At 40.6% G+C, this 26,429-nt stretch overlaps 3 protein-coding genes across 7 annotated transcripts in view; 2 read left to right on the forward strand and 1 right to left on the reverse strand.

Moving 5' to 3' along the window:
• Positions 1-10,021, forward strand: part of LOC129860858 (histone deacetylase 7-like) — a 72,581-nt gene extending 62,560 nt beyond the window's left edge. For all 5 annotated transcript variants that reach the window (XM_055931713.1, XM_055931715.1, XM_055931714.1 and 2 more), the window contains exons 23-26: positions 1,064-1,197; positions 2,427-2,508; positions 5,039-5,177; positions 5,333-10,021. In XM_055931713.1, the coding sequence (XP_055787688.1) occupies positions 1,064-1,197; positions 2,427-2,508; positions 5,039-5,177; positions 5,333-5,375 (398 nt within the window). In that variant the 3' untranslated portion in view covers positions 5,376-10,021. The remainder of the gene's footprint in view (positions 1-1,063; positions 1,198-2,426; positions 2,509-5,038; positions 5,178-5,332) is intronic.
• A 505-nt stretch (positions 10,022-10,526) lies between these two features.
• On the reverse strand, positions 10,527-14,662 carry LOC129860861 (twist-related protein 2-like). The gene is made up of 2 exons (XM_055931719.1): positions 13,616-14,662; positions 10,527-10,943 (listed from the first exon to the last, which is right to left on the reverse strand). Exon 1 carries the CDS (start codon positions 14,369-14,371, stop codon positions 13,757-13,759), a length of 615 nt encoding a protein of 204 aa, XP_055787694.1. The 5' UTR covers positions 14,372-14,662; the 3' UTR covers positions 10,527-10,943; positions 13,616-13,756.
• Positions 14,663-23,602: 8,940 nt separating this feature from the next.
• LOC129860860 (E3 ubiquitin/ISG15 ligase TRIM25-like) lies at positions 23,603-26,127 on the forward strand. The gene has a single exon (XM_055931718.1). The coding sequence runs from the start codon at positions 23,677-23,679 to the stop codon at positions 25,300-25,302; it is 1,626 nt and encodes a 541-aa protein (XP_055787693.1). The 5' UTR covers positions 23,603-23,676; the 3' UTR covers positions 25,303-26,127.
• The last annotated feature ends 302 nt before the right edge of the window (positions 26,128-26,429 follow it).

The following is a 26,429-nucleotide window of genomic DNA, read 5'->3' on the forward strand; positions in this document are numbered from 1 at the left end:
TGAAAATATGAAGAGTGGTACTTAGTGATGTGTTGTGTTGGATTTTCCCCAAACATAACACTTCGTATTCAGGACATAAAGTTAATTTCTTTGCCACAATTTGTGCAGTTTTACTTTAGTGCCTTATTGCAAACAGGATGCATGTTTTGGAATATTTGTATTCTATACAGGCTTCCTTATTTTCACTCTGTCATTTAGGTTAGTATTCTAGAGTAATTGAAATGTTGTTGATCCTCAGTCTTCTCCTATCACAGCCATTAAACTCTGGAATTGTTTTAAAGTCACCATTGACATCATGGTGAAATCCCTGAGCGGTTTCCTTCCCCTCTTAAAATTGAGTTAGGAAGGATGCCTCATTATTGTTATTTTATTGTGTTACTTTTTAAATGTTTTACTTTAGTTTATTTAGTAAATATTTTCTGTTGTATTCGGCACATGAGACAAATACATTTGATTTGATTCTATTGTTTTATTTGTATCTGTAGTAAATGGGTGTATTGATACACCATCTAACGTGTAATTAATAACTTCGCCATGCTCAAAGAGATATTCAATGTCTGCTTTTTGTATTTTTACCCATCTACCCATCTACCCATCTTTGCGAGGCATTGGAAAACCTCCCTGGTATTTGTGGTTGAATCTGTGTTTGAAATTCACCGCTCTTCTGAGGGACCTTACAAATAGTTGTATGTGTGGGGTACAGAGATGAGGTAGTCATTCAAAAAATCCTGTTAAACACTATTATTGCACACAGTGAGTCCATTCAATGTATTATGTGGCTTGTTAAGCAAATATCTACCCCTGAACTTATTTAGGCTTGCCATAACAAAGGGGTTGAATACTTATTGACTCAATACTTATTGACTCTTAATTTTAAATGAATTAGTAAAAAAATCCACTTTGACATTATGGGGTAATGTGTGTAGGCCAAGGAGTGTGAGTACATTCTGAAGGCACTGTATATGGCCATGTTGTCAGTCTAGAAAAGGAGTTGGCACACATGCCTCATTGAACATGATTTAGGCTAGTTTATTGACTGTGTTGTTTTTGATGTGTCCATCAGGTTTTGGGTTCCTTACCCGGCAGCTGATGGGTCTGGCTGGAGGCCGGGTAATCATGGCCCTGGAGGGAGGTCACGACCTCACGGCCATCTGTGACGCCTCCGAGGCCTGCGTCAGCGCTCTCCTGGGCATTAAGGTGAGAGACTGGTTTAAGGTGCATTAAAGCAGTTTATTATCTACTTTTAAACCCCTTCATAAATCATGTTAAGTATACCACAAAGGAATGTGAAGTCTATAGGAATATTCAATCATATACAGTGCATCCGGAAAGTAATCAGACCCCTTGAATTTTTCCACATTTCGTTACATTACAGCCTTTTTTCTTATCTATCTACACACAATAGCCCATAATGACAAAGCGAAAACAGGTTTTTAGAAATACCTTATTTAAATAAGTATTCAGATCCTTTGTGATGAGACTCAAAAATGAGCTCAGGTGCATCCTGTTTCCATTGATCATCCTTGAGATGTTTCTACAACTTGATTGGAGTCCACCTGTGGTAAAATCAATTAATTGGCACATGACAGCCCGCTTGAAGTTTGCCAAAAGGCACATAAAGGACTCTGACCATGAGAAACAAGATTTTCTGGTCGGATGAAACCAAGATTGAACTCTTTGGCCTGAATGCCAAGCGTCCCGTCTGGAGGAAACCTGGCCCCATCCCTATGGTGAAGCATGGTGGTGGCAGCATCATGCTGTGGGGATTTTTCAGTGCAGGGACTGGGAGACAAGTCAGGATTCAGGGAAAGATGAACAGAGCAAAGTATAGAGAGATCCTTGATGAAAACCTGCTCCAGAGCGCTCAGGACCTCAGACTGGGGCAAAGTCTGTGAATGTACCTGAGTGGCCTAGCCAGAGCCCGGACGTGAACCCGAACAAATATCTCTGGAGAGACCTGATAATAGCTGTGCAGCGACGCTCCCCATCTTACCTGACAGAGCTTGAGAGGATCTGTAGAGAAGAATGGGAGAAACTCCCCAGATACAGGTGTGCCAAGCTTGTAGCGTCATACCCAAGAAGACTCGAGGCTGTAATCGCTGCCAAGGGTGCTTCAACAAAGTACTGAGTGAAGGGTCTGAATACTTAATGTAAATATGACGTTTCAGTTATTTATTTATTTTTGTGCAAAAAAAATATGTTTTTTGCTTTGTCATTATTGTGTATTGTGTGTAGATTAATGAGGAAGAAAAACACTTCCTACATTTTAGAATTAGGCTGTAACATAACATAATGTGGAAAAGTCAAGGGGTCTGAAGACTTTCAAAATGCACTGTAAATAATAGGAACGATATTGATGGCTGGAAAGGAGGATGTTGTTGATTAGTGGCCTGATGGTTTCCTCTCCCACTGTGTTGTCCATACAGGAGCCTCTGTCGGAGGAGGTGCTGCTGCAGAAGCCCAATGCTAACAGTGTTTGCTCGCTACAGAGAGTCATACAGATACATGGTGGGTAAACAGTCATTCTACTCCTTATGTCTCTTTCTCATACAGTACACCACTGTCCCTATGTTCCCTCTGTCTCTATTCTATTTTTGTCTATCCCTTTACTCTGGTCTAATCCTAATTATTGTGAAATGCAGACTTCCTGAGTACACACAATGATTTAATACATTAGGCTACAAGGCTATTAACAATATTGATATTTCACCATATGGGCCCATACAGTATGAGGGACTAGCTTTTATATCAGTTGGACGATTAGACCTTCTGACTGCAGCAAAAGTGCTCACTGCTCATTCAAGTGTGTGTGCTTACTGGCTCTGGTTTAGGCAACAAAACACACAGAATAAACACACATAATGTAGGGCAGAGTGGGGTAAGTTGAGCCATGTTTTACATTCAGCTTCACTCCGTCAAGGGAAATATAGTATTCTTTTAACAAAGGTATCTACATATATTTCAGGATGTTGTGTATACAGTGGCTTGCGAAAGTATTCACCCCCCTTGGCATTTTTCTTATTTTGTTGCCTTTTAACCTGGGATTAAAATAGATTTTTGGGGGGTTTGTATCATTTGATTTACACAACATGCCTACCACTTAGAAATGCAAATATTTTTTATTGTGAAGCAAACAAGAAATAAGACAAAAAAACTGAAAACTTGAGCGTGCATAACTATTCAGCGCCCAAAGTCAATACTTTGTAGAGCCACCTTTTGCAGCAATTACAGCTGCAAGTCTCTTGGGGTATGTTCCAATAAGCTTGGCACATCTAGCCACTGGGATTTTTGCCCATTCTTCAAGGCAAAACTGCTCCAGCTCCTTGAAGTTGGATGGGTTCCGCTTGTGTACAGCAATCTTTAAGTCATACCACAGATTCTCAATTGGATTGAGGTCTGGGCTTTGACTAGGCCATTCCAAGACATTTAGATGTTTCTCCTTAAACCACACGAGTGTTGCTTTAACAGTATGCTTAGGGTCATTGTCCTGCTGGAAGGTGAACCTCCGTCCCAGTCTCAAATCTCTGGAAGACTGAAACAGGTCTCCCTCAAGAATTTCCTTGTATTTAGCGCCATCCAACATTCCTTAAATTCTGACCAGTTTCCCAGTTCCTGCCGATGAAAAACATCCCCACAGCTTGATGCTGCCACCACCATGCTTCACTGTGGGGATGGTGTTCTCGGGGTAATGAGAGGTGTTGTGTTTGTGCCAGACATAGGGTTTTCCTTGATCGCCTTAAAAGCTTAATTTTAGTCTCATCTGACCAGAGTACCTTCTTCCATATGTTTGGGGAGTCTCCCACATGCCTTTTGGTGAACACCAAACGTGTTTGCTTATTTTTTTCTTCAAGCAATGGCTTTATCTTCTGTCCACTCTTCCGTAAAGCCCAGCTCTGTAGAGTGTGCGGCTTTAAGTGGTCCTATGGACAGATACTCCAATCTCCGCTGTGGAGTTTTGCAGCTCCTTCAGGGTTATCTTTGGTCTCTTTGTTGCCTCTCTGATTAATGCCCTCCTTGCCTGGTCTGTGGGTTTTGGTGGGTGGCACTATCTTGGCAGGTTTGTTGTGGTGCAATATTCTTTCCATTTTTTAATAATGGATTTAATGGTGCTCCGTGGGATGTTCAAAGTTTGTATATTTTTTTATAAGCCAACCCTGATCTGTACTTCTCCACAACTTTGTCCCTGACCTGTTTGGAGAGCTCATTGGTCTTCATGGTGCCACTTGCTTGGTGGTGCCCCTTGCTTAGTGGTGTTGCAGACTCTGGGGCCTTTCAGAACAGGTGTGTATATACTGAGATCATGTGACAGATCATGTGACACACAGGTTGACTTTATTTAACTAATTATGTGACTTCTGAAGGTAATTGGTTGCACCAGATCTTATTTAGGGGCTTCATAGCAAAGGGGGTGAATACATATGCACACACCACTTTTCCGTTTTTTTATTGTTGTTGTTGAATTTTTTTAAACAAGTGTTTTTTTTTCATTTCACTTCACCAATTTGGACTATTTTGTGTATGTCCATTACATGAAATCCAAATAAAAATCGATTTAAATTACAGGTTGTAATGCAACAAAATAGGAGAAACGCCAAGGGGGATGAATACTTTTGAAAGGCACTGACTGAATATATGTAAAAATATAGTTTTGAAAACATAGCTTGCCCCAAAAACGTGGTCTCTTGACATGTTTTACACCGGGTATGGGGTATGTTGAGCCACAGGACAGGGTAAGTTAAGCCCCTACTGAATGAAATATTACCGCTGTCTTTTTAAAACCATGTCTATCTTTATTTCCCAAACACAGATCAATCACTTTTAATTAAAAAAAAAAATTTAAGCATGACTTAACACCCAACAAACACTTTGTACCTTCTTTAACACTTTTAACATAGGCCCTGTTGTTACCTGATAAGCTAGCGATAATGCCTTGCATTAGAAACACTTTAATTTGCTCAACTTCCTCCAATGACCATTGGCTCCATTACCCCACTCTCTCCTACTGTAGAGCCCAAAATATTCTCTGTCTGTTTTTCAGGTCAGTATTGGCAGTCCCTGAAGACGTTCAGTAGCTCCGTGGGACTGTCCTTCCTGGGTGCTCAGAGAAGAGACTGTGAGGAGACTGATGCTGTCAATGCTCTGGCCTCTCTCTCTGTGGGGGTCCTGACCAGCAAGAGGTACGACAGGAGCACATATACCCAAACACTCCTAAACACTCTCAAACACTCCTTAACACTCTCACAGTAAAGGGCAGGCTCCCCTGTACAGTACTGTACAAATATGATGCATGATGCTTTTCCTAACCATCTTCTCTATGTGTTTGCCCCCCCAGCCTCCTCGACGAGCCTATGGAGCATGACGACGATTCCATGTAAAAGATGCTGACTTTTGACCTCAGAGACCTCTCCTTCAGGACGTCCCAATAGCCTTGGAGATCCTGCGCTGTCACACGACGAGGGGGAAGAGTGTAGATTGTGGAACTCTGCCTTAACCAATGAGACCTTAAAGCCACACAGTGCCTCAAAGACCACCGTTCATTCTCCTAAGACTGTATACAGTGCAACTTAACACAGCGAAGAGTGAACTCAACACATTGGAACTAATGTAGCCTGCTAAGCCACACCAAAGACCTGTCAGTGTATATGTGAGATAAAAGAGGTTCTCTCAAACAACTGATTATTTTACTCTGTCCGTGGTCTAGCCCTAGCAAGACAGAGTCATTTATATTGTGTGTATTCAGAAGGACACGTCCATACCAGCCCTGTGCCGTCATATTGACCACTCTTTGGCCTTTAAAACATGTACAGACATAAAGGTCTTATGGAGGCACTTACAGTAAAGAAATACTTCCCAGCCGTTGTCTTATTTCCCCAGTGTCTGTGAATAATACAGGCCATAGAGACGAAAGGAAGATGTGCCCTTGAAGGAGGGAATACTTAGCAGCAGGTCTGTGGGTGTCTGTTGTTGTGTCAGTGAGCAGAGCAGACCCCAGTCAGTCTGAGGAAGACCCTGGACAGACAGAGGGAGAGAGAGAGAGCCTAGAGGGGACCAGCCAGCACCTGGCAACTGTTGAATGGCTCAGTCGGTCCTCGATGATGTCATTAATAGTTTAACCACTAAATAAATACAAAAAATAAGAAGAAAATGAAGATAAGGATGACTGTGGTTTTATCTGTTGTTTTTGTTTTTGCACTGTGCATTCCGTAATGTGAAACGTTGAACATTCCAAACCTCGGCGAAACTCAACTTCTACATTATTTAATTATCTGTTCAACTTTGAAGATTGGAAGATATTGTTGTCCTCTAAAATCCACTCTCACATTCTAAAAAGAAGACTTATGCATTCTACATTTCTACCGGCATGTATACACATTGAGTATTTATACGAAGTGCATTTGCAAAAAAAATCCTGTTTGGCCAGATTGTATTACGAATACTTTCAACTGCTGTTCATAGACAAGTGTCTTTATATATTGTTGGCAGAGACACACACAAACACACACACTCAGAAAGGCATTGTAGACATGCACGCTATTTCCCTTTATGTCTTACCACTGACATGATGAGGACCAAAATTTTACCTCCTGTCTCGAGGATATATAGTATACAAACTGTATGAACAGGAACAATTAAACCAATGAATCTTATGAAGAGCTGAAGACCTACCACTGTTTGGAAGGAAATACTAGTTCTATGTTCATTCCTATGCCATTGTATTGTTTATGATGCTAGTCAAAGGCTCTAATGCACTTCATGGAGATCTCCCAAAGAAATCGGTCTTCAATATGGCTGCAGTGGGACTGTATTACTGCAGATGGACCAGTGTGGTTACTGTGTTACTGTACGTTGATGTTTGTTTTTGCAGGACCAGAATTTTGACCTGTGGATAGACATTTATTGTGTACATTCATTTGACAATTCAGTTCCCTTGATATTATCCACGGACAGTAATATCAAGCAGAGTTGAATACAGTTAAACTGAGCGTATTATTTTATGTGAAAACTTTCTTTATGTTGTTGCTCTGTACTATTACTGTTAGCGCTATGGAGGTCAGTGGCGGTCGGTGCCATTTAAAATGAGGGAGGACGATTTCTTTTTTTATGAGCATGGCCTTATTTCTATTACATCATATTGGATGACTGTCATTCATTTTCCATTCACACAGTTCACTGTAACAGCGATAGGTTTAGGCTACTACATGATACTCAAATGTTACCTATACCCATCATGTTGCTACAACCTAGCCTATGAATGAAAGTTTACAACGAAGGTGCACACAGGTCGAGAGAAACATTTGAGGTGACAGACCGTGACACATGGACACACAGTGACACATTCAATATCGCCTTGCACACTCTTGCCTGCATCTAGCTGATCTAGGGTGTAATCATTAGTCCAACAGTTGCAAACAAGTTTCTATTGGACAAATTCAGGTATGTTTATCCCCATTTCGTTCTGTTTGCTTCCGTTTAAGAAACGTTTTACAGCAGAATGAATACACCCCTGATCACGCGTAAATACAGTTCACTTTCATAGCAGCCACGTTGTATTCCTTCTCGCATCTATGCGCTCTCCTCCTCTCACCTTTTGCTTGTGGACTTCAATGCACAACACATCAGCTGAATGTGACCAGGCAAAAAAAAATGTTCCAAGCCAAACTATCATAACCGCTACACACAGCCTACATCGTTGTCACCATATTAGCTAAAGTAACGTCATAGTCAACCTAGCTAATATAACTAATGCTTTAGTAAACCCGCTACAATCATGCAGTAACGTTACAGTGTACAGTCAGTAAGCAGTTTAGCACCTGCACCGGGGGCAATACATTTGTAAAACCAAAATCTTACCTTACCTTGGAAGAGTTCCAGTGTTTTGTTGGATAGTCATAGCCAGCTAGCTAACATAGCATCCCTCTGTCCGAGAAGAGTATTTAATCAGGCTAAACTAGCTAGCTGCATAGGCTAGCTAAGTAAGTGAAAGTGAAAAAAATGACTCTCTTGCTTCTCCTATATTTTGGAAGAAATTATTTTGTTCAAAACTGTTCAACTATTGTCTTTCTCTCTTTGAGTCAACTACTCACCACATGTTATGCACTGCAGTGCTAGCTAGCTGTAGCTTATGCGTTCAGTACTAAATTAATTCTCTGATCCTTTGATTGGGTGGCCAACATGTCAGTTCATGCTGCAAGAGCTCAGATAGGTTGGAGGACAAGTCAATGTACCCAGAGGAGGATGAACCATGGTGCTACCCTACAGAGTGCTGTTGAGGCTACTGTAGACTTTCATTGCAAAACAGTGTGTTTTAATTAATTATTTGGTGACGTGAATAGTATAGTTTTATCTAATTCATTCAATTTTATGAAATTCACTGAGGGTGGTCCTCCCCTTCCTCCTCTGAGGAGCCTCCACTGATGGAGATGTGGCTTTACTATGATGGTGCATACTTCTCCCTTAGGCCTTGTGTAGGAAGTCTCTCTTGTACTCCAGTTGTATGTATGATGCAGTACTTGACATCATGCTGATTATAGATTTTCAGATATACTGTATCTGCACACATCCAAACTGAAACTAGTTTGTTAACATGTCCTGAGACCTTTTTTGTGTGTTCATGACGTCCAGTGTAGATTGTTGTTGTTGTGAATTGAAATGTGTAGCACATTCCACTGTTTCGTTTTCTATATTCATTCTGGGGTTATGTAGTTTGTCTTAATGAGCATTTCATCTAGATTGCACTCGTTTTTAGAGGTTCTTCAGTGGATGGGAAAAAACTGCCCACCATCAAATTGAGAAATTGACATTTGTTTTCAGATTCACAATATTATTTTGTATATGACCCCATACTTCTATGGAATGTGGCTAAATGTCTAAATGTATCATAAGCTCTCTATTAATGTGTATTACTGTGTTTTCTCTGTTGAAAATCGAAGAGGAGAGTGAGAGAGAGCATCCACTTCTGACTAACCACTGCAGAAAGAAAGCATTTACAAGGCATATTTTTCAGGAACATACTTTCTCTGCTGGTGCGCCAGTACAGTGGCATGTACGCTGGTGATGCACGTCAATCTTGTCTTAAATAAACATTCTTCTCTAACCTTCGCTTCATCCTCTGCCCTAGTTGTCGTTGAGAGAGAGATAACGATAACCATGCTAACAAGTCTTATAGTCTTTTCTTACTATACTCTGTACCAACCACTGTGAATGGCTACAGATGTAGGATTGTAATTTGATAACCCTGTTACCGGAGAACTTTCCTGAAATGCAGGAAATTTAAACCTTGTAGTGTATTTGAGGAAAGAAAATGAAAAAAGTCTACTTTTGATCCGTTTTTTTTTTGTTGTTTAATCTCTACAATACTGTCCGTTAATTATAATCCACATAATTCACATTTCCTGTTGCTGCAGGACTACTTTTGTGCTGTAGCAACTGGTTCAAATAATGTGTGTAGGAGGCCATTGCCCGTTTTCAATATTCATTATTGTTTGTACTAACTATTTGTTTTGGGGTGGTTGTTTTCAAGACTCTGGGCAATGTTTGCCCGTAAGATCCCCTTAAAGACTTGTAAAAAAAGAAATAGAATGAACCACCATTATTCATATTCTCGTAGAACAGTGCCTGTGCTCTCTGTCTCGTAGTACACCGGTGGGGATCTGTTGTCTATGAAGTAATGTTGGATACTGTACATGACCTCTCCTGTAAAGACTTCCAGGGGCCTATGGGCAACACTCTTATTGTTTTAGTGACAAGTGGGCCACTCCTCTTGATTTCCTTTAATATTGTCCTTTTATGCTCCCCTTTTTCTTAAAGTCACTGTAAATAGATACTCAAGACCAAAATACATCACGCATGTGCCTTGAGTCAAGTATTGGTAGCCTTCACTAACTGGAGTTAAGAATAACAGTCTTTTTTTCATATTTTTTATTTACCTTGTGCTCATTTTTTCCTACATATTTCCTATGTATGTATAGAAAGAATGTTTATTTTGTACTGTTTTTCTCTTAATTAAATTGTTTTATTGTCATTTTTGTGTGTACAGAATTGTAGGTGTGACAACATGTTGGATATACGGTGTACTTTCCTGGTCCTCTAATACATGTATCCACATGTGCTTCTGTGGTTGGGCATATCATAGGATTTCTTTCCAACCAGACAACCAATAAATATTTTAGAGGCCTTATTTTCCCCAAAAGAACAACAGCTTTATGGGCAATTATACCCTGGTCTGCCTGAGCAGACACTTGGCCCTCATTAAGGAAGTCTGTGCTATAGAGCACTAATTTATGCTGACAGGGTAACACGTAGATTATCTGATAACCCAGGTTCTTTTACACACAAACTCAAAGAAGGATAATCGCTGTATTTCTTATGTATTTGGCGTTTAGAAATGTTATTGTGTCATCATCCATCTCCAAATGTTTTGTATTCATTTTGGATGCTGATGGTGGACTTGTCCATTCTGGTGTAGTGCAGTACAGGGTGTATGCTTTAAGGTGACATTGACAATAAGATGGGGCTGAGAAAGATGCTTCAGATGCTCAAGTACTCATTTTATTATCTTATACCAACTGTTTCCCTTTTAATGAGGAATTGTATGTTGGTTTACAAACAGTTCTGTACTACATCTAGTTACACTACAATAGGAATATTCCCATTAATATCTGCAACTTACATTTGTTTACCAAATTGTTTCCAAGTCACAAGTTGCAATTTCCAGGTCCTAAAACTCTATAGTTGTCCCTCTTCTAGACCTGCTAGTAGCTCTGAATCATTGTCCCATAGATTCTGTGTGGGCTCGAGGAAGCTGAGTCTCTCTACAGTACCTCTCCAGAGTGAGGCCAGGCTCATATCTTTGATTTAGTTGGTCCAGAGGTGTAGGTCCAAACCAGTAAACAAAGGGATTGCAGACCAACAGGTGGATGCTTCTCAGTCGCCTAGGTGCGGTGCTGGGGAGACAGACACAAGATTCTGTAAGTGCTACGTGCTTCAAACATTCTGCAAGTGTTACGTAATGAAAAATATGCCATTTCCTTTTGTGTTGAAGAAAGCACAAATTATTAGTCCGTGATGCCTAACAAAATCCCTCTGCACTCTCTAACAGTTAAACTGGTTCAACTCCCAGGGGGAAAAGTCATGGGCATAAAAACTCTCCTTAGCGTTGAGCTGTTTGTCCATTTTCCCTGCCCCTGTTTTGTTTGGAGGTCAGGGTGTTTTGTTGACCAGGTCCTTATAAAATGTGGTATTTCTATTAAATGTAACTGGATAATATCAATGAACATGCATATAAAATACAAAAGTAACCTCAAATATAAGTATAAACTTAGAACTGACGGTTGTGTGTGGCAATAAGTTTAGAAACGAGACCAAAGCAGGCTGAAACACCAATGTGTATTTGATCTCCTTAATTAATAAGGAAGCCATTTGACAGCGGTGTAACAACTGGTGAGCTGTAGCGGCCATCTTGAAAGACACGGATAAACATTGATGCTTAAAGAAATCTGTATTTATGTGGCATACACACACACATACCAAAGCAACCACATGGAATAGCAGGGAGAACATGTGCATACTGTATTCACATGTATATGAATACAAAGATGAACAGAAAGGGCTAAGCAGACTAACTGGAGAATACTGCAGGACCCTAATGAGAAAGGAGCAAAGAATGTCTTCCTTCAGAGTCAGCTTGAAGACTGAACCATAACAATGACCATCCCAACAAACACTGTCTGAGAATGCATTTCTCATATCTAGCCGCCTATACAGGCCACTTTCATTTCACATGGTATTAAGTAAGAGATTAAAGTGTATGTAGCTTTCATTCACCTCAAACACAATTTCTAGAGGACAATATTATTTGTGAATGTCACAGAAAATAACTTGTCAATGTGGGCTAGGTTGTAGGAACACACTGTGCTGAATGTACTATGAAAAATACTTCCCTCAGAAGCATGGTAATGGTACATCTTGTGGACAGTTTAATGATACGTTCTGGGGGTTTTCCTGCATTGGGAATGAAGTGGGTAAAGCAGTGGTTTCAAATGGCAAAGGCCAAATGTGTGGCTACTGGTGAAGGGAGGTACAGCCACTGATGAGGCGTCTGACAGTCGTCTTTAACATGGATCGGTGGAACTGGACGAATCAATGACACCACTTTCATCAAACTCTGTGGTTTGTGGGAGTGCAGTAGACAGCCATCACTTCTCCTTTGATAGCTAACTGCTGCATGGCTTCTCACAACCAGTTAGTTCTTGACAAGGCTCAACAAAAACAATCTAATTTTCGTGCAACGTAGCAAGTTTAAGCCAAAATGAAAGGAAAGTATTTCAAAGGAAAGTTTTTGCACCAAAATAAATAAATGGAATTGTTTTTTTGTTGGAAAGTGAAACGTGTAATGTTACTTTTTCCACAATAATTTGGCTTCTAATGTAGATTATTATGAATAGGTCAGTGTCTAGGAAATGTATGAGACTATGGGATACAATGAGTTATGTATGAGACTATGGGATACAATGAGTTATGTATGAGACTATGGGATACAATGAGTTATGTATGAGACTATGGGATACAATGAATTATGTATGAGACTATGGGATACAATGAGTTATGTATGAGACTATGGGATACAATGGATTATGTATCAGTGTCTAGGAAATGTATGAGACTATGGGATACAATGAGTTATGTATGAGACTATGGGATACAATGAGTTATGTATGAGACTATGGGATACAATGAATTATGTATGAGACTATGGGATACAATGAGTTATGTATGAGACTATGGGATACAATGAATTATGTATGAGACTATGGGATACAATGAATTATGTATGAGACTATGGGATACAATGGGTGATGTATGAGACTATGGGATACAATGAGTTATGTATGAGACTATGGGATACAATGGGTGATGTATGAGACTATGGGATACAATGAGTTATGTATGAGACTATGGGATACAATGAATTATGTATGAGACTATGGGATACAATGAGTTATGTATGAGACTATGGGATACAATGAGTTATGTATGAGACTATGGGATAATAACATCAAGTCTATGAAGAAGTTGCATATGATTATGTTCATGATTTCTGGTCTAAATTAAATTTGTATATGTATAGATAATAAAAAGAAGATACCTACTGTATGGAGCGATTTGTCAGAGTTCAACGCTATTTGTTACAAAATGTATGAAATAACAGCTCTACATCTTCCTATTAGGTCCATAGTCCTGATGATAATCATGGGATACATCAAACTGCTATTTTATATACATGTTCAATATAAACTGATCTTGTAGAATAGTTACTGTATACCTTGAATGTAAAAAGAGAATTGTGTTAACCTAAGATGTGCTGTCCTATGTACCTCCCTTGTGATTCACTTACTTGGTAATAGTTACTGCGTTTCATTCTGACAAATGTCCAGCATGGCATTCAATACTCCAATAAAACACCAGGTGTTGTCCTATGTTTATATCTGATCACCTCCAGCAGATCTGTTCAATTAATACTTCTTTGCATGCAATATAAAACAGTAAGATTTTGCTTTGGAAAGATAATATTGAGTATGTACTGTATGGTGTGTATCTCGGCAGACGGAGTGCATACCTGGTGTAGAATGATAAGAGGAGTTAGATGACGTGAGGATGAGGGTCAGAGAGCAGGGGTCAGAGATCATGGGAGATTGGCTTGGGGAGGGCGAGGGGGCAGGAGAGGAGGGACGGGGTGTTAGAGAGGTAGGTGACAGGGCTAGTGGGTAGCGGACATGGACCAGGCCCCCTCCATCCTCCACACTGAGAATGCATAGCTGAGTCTCTCGTGGGCTAGGTAGTTACAGCTGGCCAGCTTGGCATCCATCTCGTCGCTCTGCAGGACCTGGTAGAGGAAGTCAATGTAACGCGAGGCCAGCTTTAGGATCTGGATCTTGCTCAGCTTGTCCGAGGGGAGCGTGGGGATGATCTTACGCAGCGAGGCAAAAGCGTCGTTCAGGGACTGCGTCCTTTGGCGCTCCCGTACATTGGCAATCACCCGTTGGTGCTGAGGGTCCTCCAGGGGCTGGCCTGGGATGGGGAGAGGAGACAGGGAGGGCTGGCCTGGGATGGGGAGAGGAGACAGAGAGGGCTGTAGACTCTTCTTAGGCCTCTTAGGTCCTGATGGGATCAAACTGGGAGGCCCTCCTGTTGTTGACTTGTTGTCCTCTGTTGGCGATAAAATGTTGTCTGTCCTGGTGACACTCTTGCGCCCGCCAGCCCCTGGTGTTACCACCACCACAGGGTATTTGATTGGAGCACAGTCTGGCTCCTCCTCACTGGACACCACCCCTCCCTCAGGGTATTCACCACAGCTTGACGGATCCTCTCTCATGGCAGTCTATCTACCTAACCCTGTTTCTACACCTACACTGTTTCTATCCCACTCCTCTGTTCTCTCCTTAAGGCCCTCTAATGTGCTATGCCCCCTTTAGTTACTCTCTTTTCTGGCAAGCCTGTATATAGAAAATACCCGAAGTGATCTGCCAGGTCTGCTAGCAAGAGAAAGCGAATGGAAAAATAATAAATTCTCAGTATTGGAAATCCATATGTTGCCTATACCTAGACATGACAACAATCTAATACTACAATCTGCTCACTACATTCAGAACAGCAGTTGCATCTAGTATCCTAGATCAATGTAAGACAGCAGCCAACCTGCATCTGGCTTTTTAAAGAAGAAAGAGGATGGAACTTGTAAGTTCCCACCCATCTGTTCCACAGATTGGTCCAGCTGGGTTCTAAGGCACAGCCAGGCCAAGCATAACAGGAAGAGAATGCGTTTGGTGATTGGTAAGGGTAAAGGGATGAGGCGGAGACAAAGGCACGTGGGTTGACCAATCAGATGGGGATATTCTGGCGTTTTTTCCCTCATAGAAGTTGTCCAAGTTTATAGGTTCCAGATTTCTTTCAAAACAAGTCGTTCCCCTCCCCTCCCCCACACCCTTTTTCCCTTCTAAAGTCTCCACAACTCAACACCATCATCAATTCTTTTGGATTTTGGAACGTAGGAAATACTTGAAAGTCAAAAGAGAGAGGCTTCAAAAGTGCTTCCCTTTACTGTTTGAAACCAAGACAATATTCTGCTTACATGATATACTATAACTCCTCATCAGTGTGCCCAGTTTTCTTAGAATAATTAAAGACTTTGCAGTTTCAGTAGTTTTAGGTGGATAGATACTATGGTACTAGGTTATTGTTTTCTTTCATCTGTAGCCTACATAACCGAATCCTCTGCCCATACTCTGGATGGAATATACAACAAATGCACAGTTTGACTGGATTCAGTTCCACAGTTTCATTCGTTTTGTAAATCAGAACAAGCATCAGAGACAGTGTTTTCAGATTGGTTTTATTTTACTGGAGTCTTGGCGCAGTGTTCTGAGCAGTAGGCTAAAGGGGAAACTGGCATACCAGAGTAGCAGTGAAGTCTAATAGCAAAATTAGCTCAAGCAAAGGAAAGAATGAGCGGTTCTGAATCCAAGGGGGGCCTCTGGGAACCTTTGTTTCATCCTCTGTGCCAGAACAAGAACACAGCCTTCAGTTCTACCACCATCAGTAGGTTCTCAAATATGGCAGACATCCACAACAAAGAACAAAATCTATTGTTTGATTTTCAGAGATTAGATTCGAACAAGCCTCAGTCCAAAACAGTTCAATGAACGCCCTCCAACTTAAAAGTGCACTTAATATACATCAGGAATATTGAATTGTGTCGCACTACAGATGCAATGTTATTAAGACATTAAATCACTTGAGTGCATTTAGTATGAGGTTTGGGTTATTCTCTGAAGAAATGTGGAATTCTGCAAAAAGAGACTTCTTGTCTATTTACTTACAATAAACAAACAGAAGTCACCTACTACTGTCTTACCTTTAAATATATCATTAACATGTGTCAGACTTCCACTGTCCAGCCCAGATGGGCGGTAAAGGCTGTGGATTTTAAATAATTCCATTGGTGTCATCAGGAAACTGACCTCCTGAATGCATACCCAACACTGGTCAATGTATAAGCCTAGTATAACAAACAACATTACCTTCGAAGGGTGCAGATGCACAGCATCTGGACAATTGGGTGTCATTGTTAGGAGGCAGAATGCATTCATTATGTTGTGTATACCATTCAGGAATGTAAAGGTCAATTTCAAATGTAGCTCTTTAAACAAATCAGCTTGTGTGTCCTTTCCGGAGTCATCAAGACACCTGTGAATGATCAAACTATTTATAAATTACAATCCCATTGAACACCCTCACCATAAAAATACATATCTCAGAGCTAATTCAATAATGGAAAATTGATATCAGGGTTGATATAGACACACATATACACAGCACATTTCTAGAGAGGGGCCAAGCATGCTCACAATGGTCTGTGTTGTATGGAAGCCCCCCCCCCCCCCCCCCCCCCCCCGGAGATAGCCGACGTCTGGAAAAGGGAAGAAATCTCTGCCTTCTTCTGTTTGAACTGCACGCTCAAACGAGGACTTAGCCTAAATATTTCCACTGAGAGAGACGGCAAAATATATTATCCCATGATGAGGTTATATACACACCCTGGCGCATATGCACACACACACACATACACACCTACATGCCCTTACACACACACACACACACACACACACACACACACACACACACACACACACACACACACACACACACACACACACACACACACACACATGCACCACATGCATAGACAGACATGCATATATACACCAACATCCTAGTAACACAAACATTACTTCATCGTTTGATATATAGATGTGATGACAGGGCATGACTATAACTGATACCTTTATTCAATCAGAGAAACAGTGAATAATCTTCAGTTCAGATATAAAAGGAGAGGTGTTTAAGAACAGGCAGATATCGTCCTCTGGCTGGTTCTACCTCGCGTGTCACTATGTCATTGTCTCTGTAACATGGAGGAATGCCTGACAGGAAAAACAAGAAGGACCCACGCTCAGAGAAGAAAAAGGGAACGAACGAAGGAGAGAGGCAGGGAGAGAAAAGTCTCCCCAAACAGAACCAGATGGAGTGTGTGGGGCGCTCTTTGATCTCTACTCTGCCTGATTGATGTTGCACATTTCATTTCCTCGTCAGGGATGTGACATAATGTTTCGGCCACTATTTTCTCCTTTTTACTCTCTCTCTCTCTCTTTTCTTTGCAGTGGTCAACACACCAAACAATGAAAAGACATCAAAACTGTGACCATCGAAACCAAAAATGTTGGAAAAGACAACTTGACTGGAAATAGTTCTGAACCCACCAGTTCTGCTAAATCTACTTATAAACGGACTGAAGCAGCTCGCGTATCAGAGTAAGACACAGTGGAACTGCTGTGAGTGAGGGAACATGTCTATATTATAGCATGGCTGACATCCACAGGAATGTCTAATACTTTAGCTGTGACCTCAGTCTACATCTAATTCAACAAAAGAAATGAGCAGTCGTAAAGCAGAGATCTCCAAAGTGTAACCTACTAAGATTTAATGATGACTGCAAACATACTGCTTTGATATCTCATTTCCTGAGAACTAATTTTGCAGTCAGATTCCCTATTTAATATATATTGTGGAAGGTGGTGAGTGAGATATGACTCAACATAGGGAGTTTTCAATTATTCCTGCGACATTTTGTGTGTGAAACGTTGGCAGCCTTGAAGCAAAGCTCTATTGCACGATCAATTATTGTTTGTTTTCCACATGCCAGCTACTTTTAAATAACACTCAAACCAATCCCAAAGAATAGAAGCTAACAAAGTGATGAATTGCACATATTGCAACAGGGACACTATCCTCTCCCTCCTGTCACACAGGCACTGTTCACCCCACTGCCCAAAGCTGTGGGACACCCCCACATCTGGCCTCCATTTCCTCCAGTAAAGAGACACTTCCTGTGGGCAGGCTTTGAGGGGGAAGGGGGCTGCACGTCTAAAGTTTGGGTATGCTGAGCGGGTGCAGCAGGGGCAGAGGTGATATAGATTTGGACACAGGTCAGGGTCAGAGGGGTATCCACTAATGTTATGGTTAGAGCAGGAATGGGCATGGCTTGGATAACAGACAGTTGCAGTAAATAAGCTTTATTGTCTGTGTTTCTGAACAACTGAAATCTCATTGTCTCCTTAACATACTGTATCTAAAAGTTTAAAAATGACAGACAGTTCGTTGGCTGCATTCTCGTGATACCTTAGGAAATGTAGATAGATGTTTGATAGAAATAGGTCTAAAAGGTGTGTTACGTAAACTACTGTATAGCAAACAGTATGTACAGTATCAGTATGTACAGTAACAGTATGTACAGTAACAGTATGGTACATTATCAGTATGTACAGTAACAGTATGTACATTATCAGTATGTACAGTAACAGTATGTACAGTAACAGTATGTACAGTATCAGTATGTACAGTATCAGTATGTACAGTAACAGTATGTACAGTATCAGTATGTACAGTAACAGTATGTACAGTATCAGTATGTAGAGTAACAGTATGTACAGTATCAGTATGTACAGTAACAGTATGTACAGTATCAGTATGTAGAGTAACAGTATGTACAGTATCAGTATGTACAGTAACAGTATGTACAGTAACAGTATGTACAGTAACAGTATGTACAGTATCAGTATGTACAGTATCAGTATGTACAGTATCAGTATGTAGAGTATCAGTATGTACAGTAACAGTATATACAGTAACAGTATGTAGAGTAACAGTATGTACAGTATCAGTATGTACAGTATCAGTATGTACAGTAACAGTATGTAGAGTATCAGTATGTACAGTAACAGTATATACAGTAACAGTATGTAGAGTAACAGTATGTACAGTAACAGTATGTACAGTATCAGTATGTACAGTAACAGTATGTAGAGTATCAGTATGTAGAGTATCAGTATGTACAGTAACAGTATGTAGAGTATCAGTATGTACAGTAACAGTATATACAGTAACAGTATGTACAGTAACAGTATGTACAGTATCAGTATGTAGAGTATCAGTATGTACAGTATCAGTATGTAGAGTAACAGTATGTACAGTATCAGTATGTACAGTAACAGTATGTACAGTAACAGTATGTACAGTATCAGTATGTACAGTAACAGTATGTACAGTAACAGTATGTACATACTGTACATCAGTATGTACAGTATCAGTATGTACAGTATCAGTATGTACAGTATCAGTATGTAGAGTATCAGTATGTACAGTAACAGTATATACAGTAACAGTATGTAGAGTAACAGTATGTACAGTATCAGTATGTACAGTAACAGTATGTACAGTAACAGTATGTACATACTGTACATCAGTATGTACAGTATCAGTATGTACAGTATCAGTATGTACAGTATCAGTATGTACAGTAACAGTATATACAGTAACAGTATGTAGAGTAACAGTATGTACAGTATCAGTATGTACAGTATCAGTATGTACAGTAACAGTATGTAGAGTATCAGTATGTACAGTAACAGTATATACAGTAACAGTATGTAGAGTAACAGTATGTACAGTAACAGTATGTACAGTATCAGTATGTACAGTATCAGTATGTACAGTATCAGTATGTAGAGTAACAGTATGTACAGTATCAGTATGTAGAGTATCAGTATGTACAGTATCAGTATGTACAGTAACAGTATGTACAGTATCAGTATGTAGAGTAACAGTATGTACAGTATCAGTATGTACAGTAACAGTATGTAGAGTAACAGTATGTACAGTATCAGTATGTACAGTAACAGTATGTACAGTAACAGTATGTACATACTGTACATCAGTATGTACAGTATCAGTATGTACAGTATCAGTATGTACAGTATCAGTATGTAGAGTATCAGTATGTACAGTAACAGTATATACAGTAACAGTATGTAGAGTAACAGTATGTACAGTATCAGTATGTACAGTATCAGTATGTACAGTAACAGTATGTAGAGTATCAGTATGTACAGTAACAGTATATACAGTAACAGTATGTAGAGTAACAGTATGTACAGTAACAGTATGTACAGTATCAGTATGTACAGTAACAGTATGTAGAGTATCAGTATGTAGAGTATCAGTATGTACAGTAACAGTATGTAGAGTATCAGTATGTACAGTAACAGTATATACAGTAACAGTATGTACAGTAACAGTATGTACAGTATCAGTATGTAGAGTATCAGTATGTACAGTAACAGTATATACAGTAACAGTATGTACAGTATCAGTATGTAGAGTATCAGTATGTACAGTATCAGTATGTACAGTAACAGTATGTAGAGTATCAGTATGTACAGTAAAAGTATACACAGTAACAGTATGTAGAGTAATAGTATGTACAGTAACAGTATGTACAGTAACAGTATGTACAGTATCAGTATGTACAGTATCAGTATGTACAGTATCAGTATGTACAGTATCAGTATGTACAGTATCAGTATGTACAGTAACAGTATATACAGTAACAGTATGTAGAGTAACAGTATGTACAGTATCAGTATGTAGAGTATCAGTATGTACAGTAACAGTATGTAGAGTAACAGTATGTACAGTATCAGTATGTAGAGTATCAGTATGTACAGTAACAGTATATACAGTATCAGTATGTACAGTATCAGTATGTACAGTATCAGTATGTAGAGTATCAGTATGTACAGTAACAGTATATACAGTAACAGTATGTACAGTATCAGTATGTACAGTATCAGTATGTAGAGTATCAGTATGTACAGTAACAGTATATACAGTAACAGTATGTACAGTATCAGTATGTACAGTATCAGTATGTAGAGTATCAGTATGTACAGTAACAGTATATACAGTAACAGTATGTACAGTATCAGTATGTGCAGTAACAGTATGTACAGTATCAGTATGTACAGTATCAGTATGTACAGTAACAGTATGTACAGTATCAGTATGTACAGTATCAGTATGTACAGTAACAGTATGTAGAGTAACAGTATGTACAGTATCAGTATCAGTATGTACAGTATCCGTATGTACAGTATCAGTATGTACAGTATCAGTATGTACAGTAACAGTATATACAGTATCAGTATGTACAGTATCAGTATGTACAGTATCAGTATGTACAGTATCAGTATGTATAGTAACAGTATGTACAGTAACAGTATGTACAGTAACAGTATGTACAGTATCAGTATGTACAGTATCAGTATGTAGAGTATCAGTATGTACAGTAACAGTATCAGTATATACAGTAACAGTATGTACAGTATCAGTATGTACAGTATCAGAATGTACAGTATCAGTATGTACAGTAACAGTATCAGTATGTACAGTATCAGTATGTACAGTAACAGTATGTACAGTATCAGTATGTACAGTAACAGTATCAGTATGTACAGTATCAGTATGTACAGTATCAGTATGTACAGTATCAGTATGTACAGTAACAGTATCAGTATGTACAGTAACAGTATGTACAGTATCAGTATGTACAGTATCAGTATGTACAGTATCAGTATGTACAGTAACAGTATCAGTATGTACAGTATCAGTATGTACAGTATCAGTATGTACAGTATCAGTATGTACAGTATCAGTATGTACAGTAACAGTATCAGTATGTACAGTAACAGTATGTACAGTATCAGTATGTACAGTATCAGTATGTACAGTATCAGTATGTAGAGTATCAGTATGTACAGTATCAGTATGTACAGTAACAGTATATACAGTATCAGTATGTACAGTAACAGTATGTACAGTAACAGTATGCATAGTAACAGTATGTACAGTAACAGTATGTACAGTAACAGTATGTACAGTATCAGTCTGTACAGTATCAGTCTGTACAGTAACAGTATGTACAGGTAGGAGGAATTAAAGTGGTGTGTTCTTTATAATTGACGTTGCTTGAATAGCTGTGGGAAATGTTCCACATTTGAGGAACTTGAAGTTGGCTTTTGTAAAATCCCTCTTAATGTTAGAAAAAACATCTGTTTCTTTACTGTTCCAAGATGGGGGCTTCAGAATCCACTTTTATGGATAAAGTTTATAAACCAAAAAAATATGCAGGCCTTACTGATTCTTTCCAAGGATTTCCGACAAATTTCTCTCTCTCTCTCTCTCTCTCTCTCTGGAGAAAGGGGTGCAATGAAATTAATAAAGAAAGTGGTGCCACTTCAAAGCTCAGCTTATTCACCAGGAGCTTGGTACCTGTGGTGCCACTTCAAAGCCCAGCTTATTACCAGGAGTTTGGTACCTGTGGTGACACTTCAAAGCTCAGCTTATTACCAGGAGCTTGGTACCTGTGGTGCCACTTCAAAGCCCAGCTTATTACCAGGAGTTTGGTACCTGTGGAGCCACTTCAAAGCCCGGCTTATTACCAGGAGCTTGGTACATGTGGAGCCACTTCAAAGCCCGGCTTATTACCAGGAGCTTGGTACCTGTGGAGCCAATTCAAAGCCCGGCTTATTACTAGGAGCTTGGTACCTGTGGTGCCATAGGAGTTTTAATATGCACTGGGAAATGGCACATGCCCTCGCAAATCAGGTTTTTCCTTTGTTCTTACAGTAAACTATCAGCCTCTTACTACCTAAATGACAATTTATAAATTACAACTCAAACCTCTGCCATTATAGCACCGCACTATTCTCTTCAAACCACTGTAGCACAGTCAAAGTCAAGTCCGGGCCAGACATCCAGCAGAGGACGCCAATGTCACTCTAACTGTGGATTAGTGGTGGGATGGATGGACAGTGATCCTGGAATGTATTTTTGATACTCTCCCTGACATACTGTCAACATCCAAGATACAATGTATGAAAATTTGTCTGTTTATTGTTTATTGTTGTTATTTTGTGCAGAAACACTTAAACTGCACAATTCCATGATATGAATATACAAAAAAAGATAGGCCTAATGTTTAATTTGTTTCATCAGTCTGCTTGTTGTTTGTTATCTAGGCCATAGGTATTTTGTAATGATGTATGCCATTTTTCATGACCACCAGGAGGGCCACCAGGAGGGCCAACTGACAAGCCCCTGTATGTCATGTGTATATGACAAATAAACAAAATTGAACTTGCTGGGCTTTTTGACCTTTTTTTACTTCCCCTGTTTAGTCTTTAACCCGGGACTGAATTTTCTGTTTGCTTATTTTTAGCGTGCTAAATAAATAAACAAAAAATAGAGACCTCTTCTATCGACCTCAATTAAACCTTGTAACTTCTGTACAAACATAAAACAAAACACCCATTTTTCCAAGAGCTGGGAGACATTTAGAGTGAGGTGTTTACAGTAAACACAGTGCGATGGGACACGTGTTTATACAGTATGTACAATACTGAGTTCCTCATCTCATTTTGCAGTTTCCTTAATGTCACGGAGCGGTTTCAATCATTGTGACTGAGTTATATTTTTGAAAGACTTTTGGTTATTGGATTCAGAACATATTTTAATAACTATGTGTACTGGCAGCTTACTGTCAAGGACTGCCCCTATGACAGGAATCTTGGGACAATCACCTCTCGGAATGTTGCTCAGCACACATTTCAACTTTGCTTTGCCAGCAAATATCAAAGCTTACTTCCTTGACTTGCTCTCATTCCCTCTGTCTCTTCAGTGTGTGTTGAGTCCAGTGTGGAGAATTAAACTGAATAAGGAAGGACCATGCCTCTGTCTAAACCAAAGGAGCTGTTAGAACATGAGCTCAGCTGCCCCATCTGCCTGCAGCTCTACACGAATCCCGTGTATCTGCCCTGTGGCCATAACTACTGCCTGGCCTGCATTCAGAAGGCTACAGATGTCAACGGTGGAGAGAAGAGCCTTCCTCAATGCCCTGAGTGCAGAGAAGAGTACGGCGGTACAGAGACACTGCAAAGGAACTTCAAGCTCTGCGGCATCATAGAAAGCTACAGGGCCGTTGCGCCAGCCGACCACCTGAAGAGAGAGCCGCTGAAGGTGCGCTGTGACCACTGCCTGGACATAGAGACACTGGCCATCAAGACCTGCCTAAAGTGTGAGGTGTCCCTGTGTGCCAGGCACCTGCAGCACCACACTGAGAGGGAGTCCTTCAGGACCCATGACTTGGTGGAGCCCCAGACTGAGCTGGGCCAGAGAGGTTGTGCCATCCACGGACGCCTGCTGGAGTACTTCTGCGCCAGCGACATGACCTCTCTCTGTGCCAACTGCTTCATTGAGGGCACCCACCAGAATCATGATGTCCTGGCATTTGAGGCAGCCGAGGAGGAAATGAGGCGGGCCCTGGAGATTCAGAGCAAGGCGGTGGCCAACAGGCTGCAGCTGACCGAGACCCTGCTACAGAGGGCTGCTGAGGACCAGGGCACCTCTGAGGCTGTGGGAGACAAGCTGCTGTCCAAGTCTGTGGCTTTGATGGACAGCATTGCCGGCCTGGTGAGCAGGTACAAGGACAGGATGAGCCTGCTGCTGGAAAAAGAGAGAGGCCATCGGAGGGAGAGCTGGCAGAGTGGCCTGGGGCTTCTAGAAGAACAGCAGCAGCAGCTGATGGAGGCCCAGCAGCGCACCACTGAGGTCCTCACAGAGACAGAGAAGTGTCTGTTCATCAACAGGTTCCTGCTAATTGAGCCCCAGCTCAGGGAGGTCATGACGGGCACCGTGGCCAGAGTGCCCAACAAGGTCCCTCTGAACCCCAAGCGGCTCCAGGCCAGCCTGAGGATGGAGGACTTCAGGGCAGAGATGGCTCGGCTCCTCCAGTCTCTCCACGTCCTGCTAAACCCTCTGGAGCTGACCTTTAACCTCAGCACGGCCCACACCAGCCTGCTGCTTTCCAACGACCTGCGGACAGTCAAGTACAGCGGTACCAAGCAGGCCTACGCTGATAACCAAGAGAGGTTCAGTACCGCTCCCCAGGTCCTGTGCTCCCAGGGCTTCACCAGTGGGGAGCACATCTGGGTGGTGGAGGTGGGCGACCAGAGCATGTGGTCAGTGGGCTTGTGCTACAAGAGCATGCCCAGGAGGGGTGACCACAGCCGGCTGGGGCATAACACGGCCTCCTGGCGTTTGCAGTGGAAGAACAAGAAGCTGACTGCGTGCCATGCCTCCTCAAACGTGGCGCTGGCGGAGATGGCCAATCAGCCGCTGAGGGTGGAGATGGCTCTGGACTATGAGGGGGGAACACTAATCTGCCACAGCACCAAGGACCGTCGGGAACATCTGCACACGTTCAGGGCTGTGTTCAGAGAGCCTGTGTACCCTGCGTTCAGCATCCTCTCCACCAAAGAACAGTCCTGGATCACGCTACAGAGTGGAGTGTAACCCTCCCTCACCCTCCACCTTAGTATGTCCACCTGGGCTTGAAATGCCTTTGCTACTGACTAACCAAAGAAATACCTTACTTATTATTATGATTATTACGGATAAATATATGGGTAAAATGGGTAAATCTAAATCTCTGTTTGAAAATATCTATGAATATTCAGAAATGTTGTCCATGCTAGTCCTTTAGTTGCTCCTTTTTGTTGCACAGTACATCATTAGTTATTGTCAGTATATATGTATCTTGTTATTCACAATGAAAGGAATGCCAGCTTCTGATTGAGTTTGTTGCATGGGTAAATTCAGTAAATAGCCACATCTATGTGGTGTTATGTTATTTAGTTGTTTTAGAGCTGATATAGTGCAAAAATAATGTGCCATAGTACATGTGAATATCAGCTACTTTATTTTCAAATTTCACAGTTGTTGACAACATGACAAGAAATGTGTGCGTTGTAATTTTATTTGACAATCAGTCCACTGTGGAATCACAATGTACAGAATAAACAGTTATATTGCTTTTGTGCTTTGCTGAATGTTTGTCTTTGATTCAAGGCTTGTATTGCTGAATCTGATATGCACAGTCATTTGTTTGTTGTCAAAATTCCATGTCTTTGCATCCTACATGCACACAAACTTGTGCATTGGCCCAACAACCTACTATCAGGAGCTAATGCTATGAAAGATTTAACCTGTATAAATACAAATGAGCAACAGGATGTAGGTCCACAGTTCATTTTAGTTCAAGGCAATGTTCTGTTGTAACCAGACAACAAAGATCATTTTTGGCAAAGCTCGAAAACTATGCAAATGGTATTCTCCATCACTAAATACATTATTATTGATGAAGTGGTATTGTGTTCGAATTATTGTTGATGCACTGTCTATTTAAGCAGATTATATTTGTGTACCTGTTTTTTAAAGCCCCCATGGAGTCGTAATTATTTTTTCAAATCATTACTGTATGTCAAATAAATCACAGTGTGTGCTTATTTAAGGAAAATAATGTATGTCTCTGAGCCTCCTTTGGCTTTTGAAATGGTCAGTTTCATCAGGTGGGCGTTAGGAAACACATTTGAAAATATTTACATACACAGCCCTGATTGGCTGATAGGATGGTCTAAATA

The sequence above is a fragment of the Salvelinus fontinalis genome, chromosome 8 (genome assembly GCF_029448725.1).
Source record: "Salvelinus fontinalis isolate EN_2023a chromosome 8, ASM2944872v1, whole genome shotgun sequence".
Lineage (NCBI taxonomy): Eukaryota > Metazoa > Chordata > Actinopteri > Salmoniformes > Salmonidae > Salvelinus > Salvelinus fontinalis.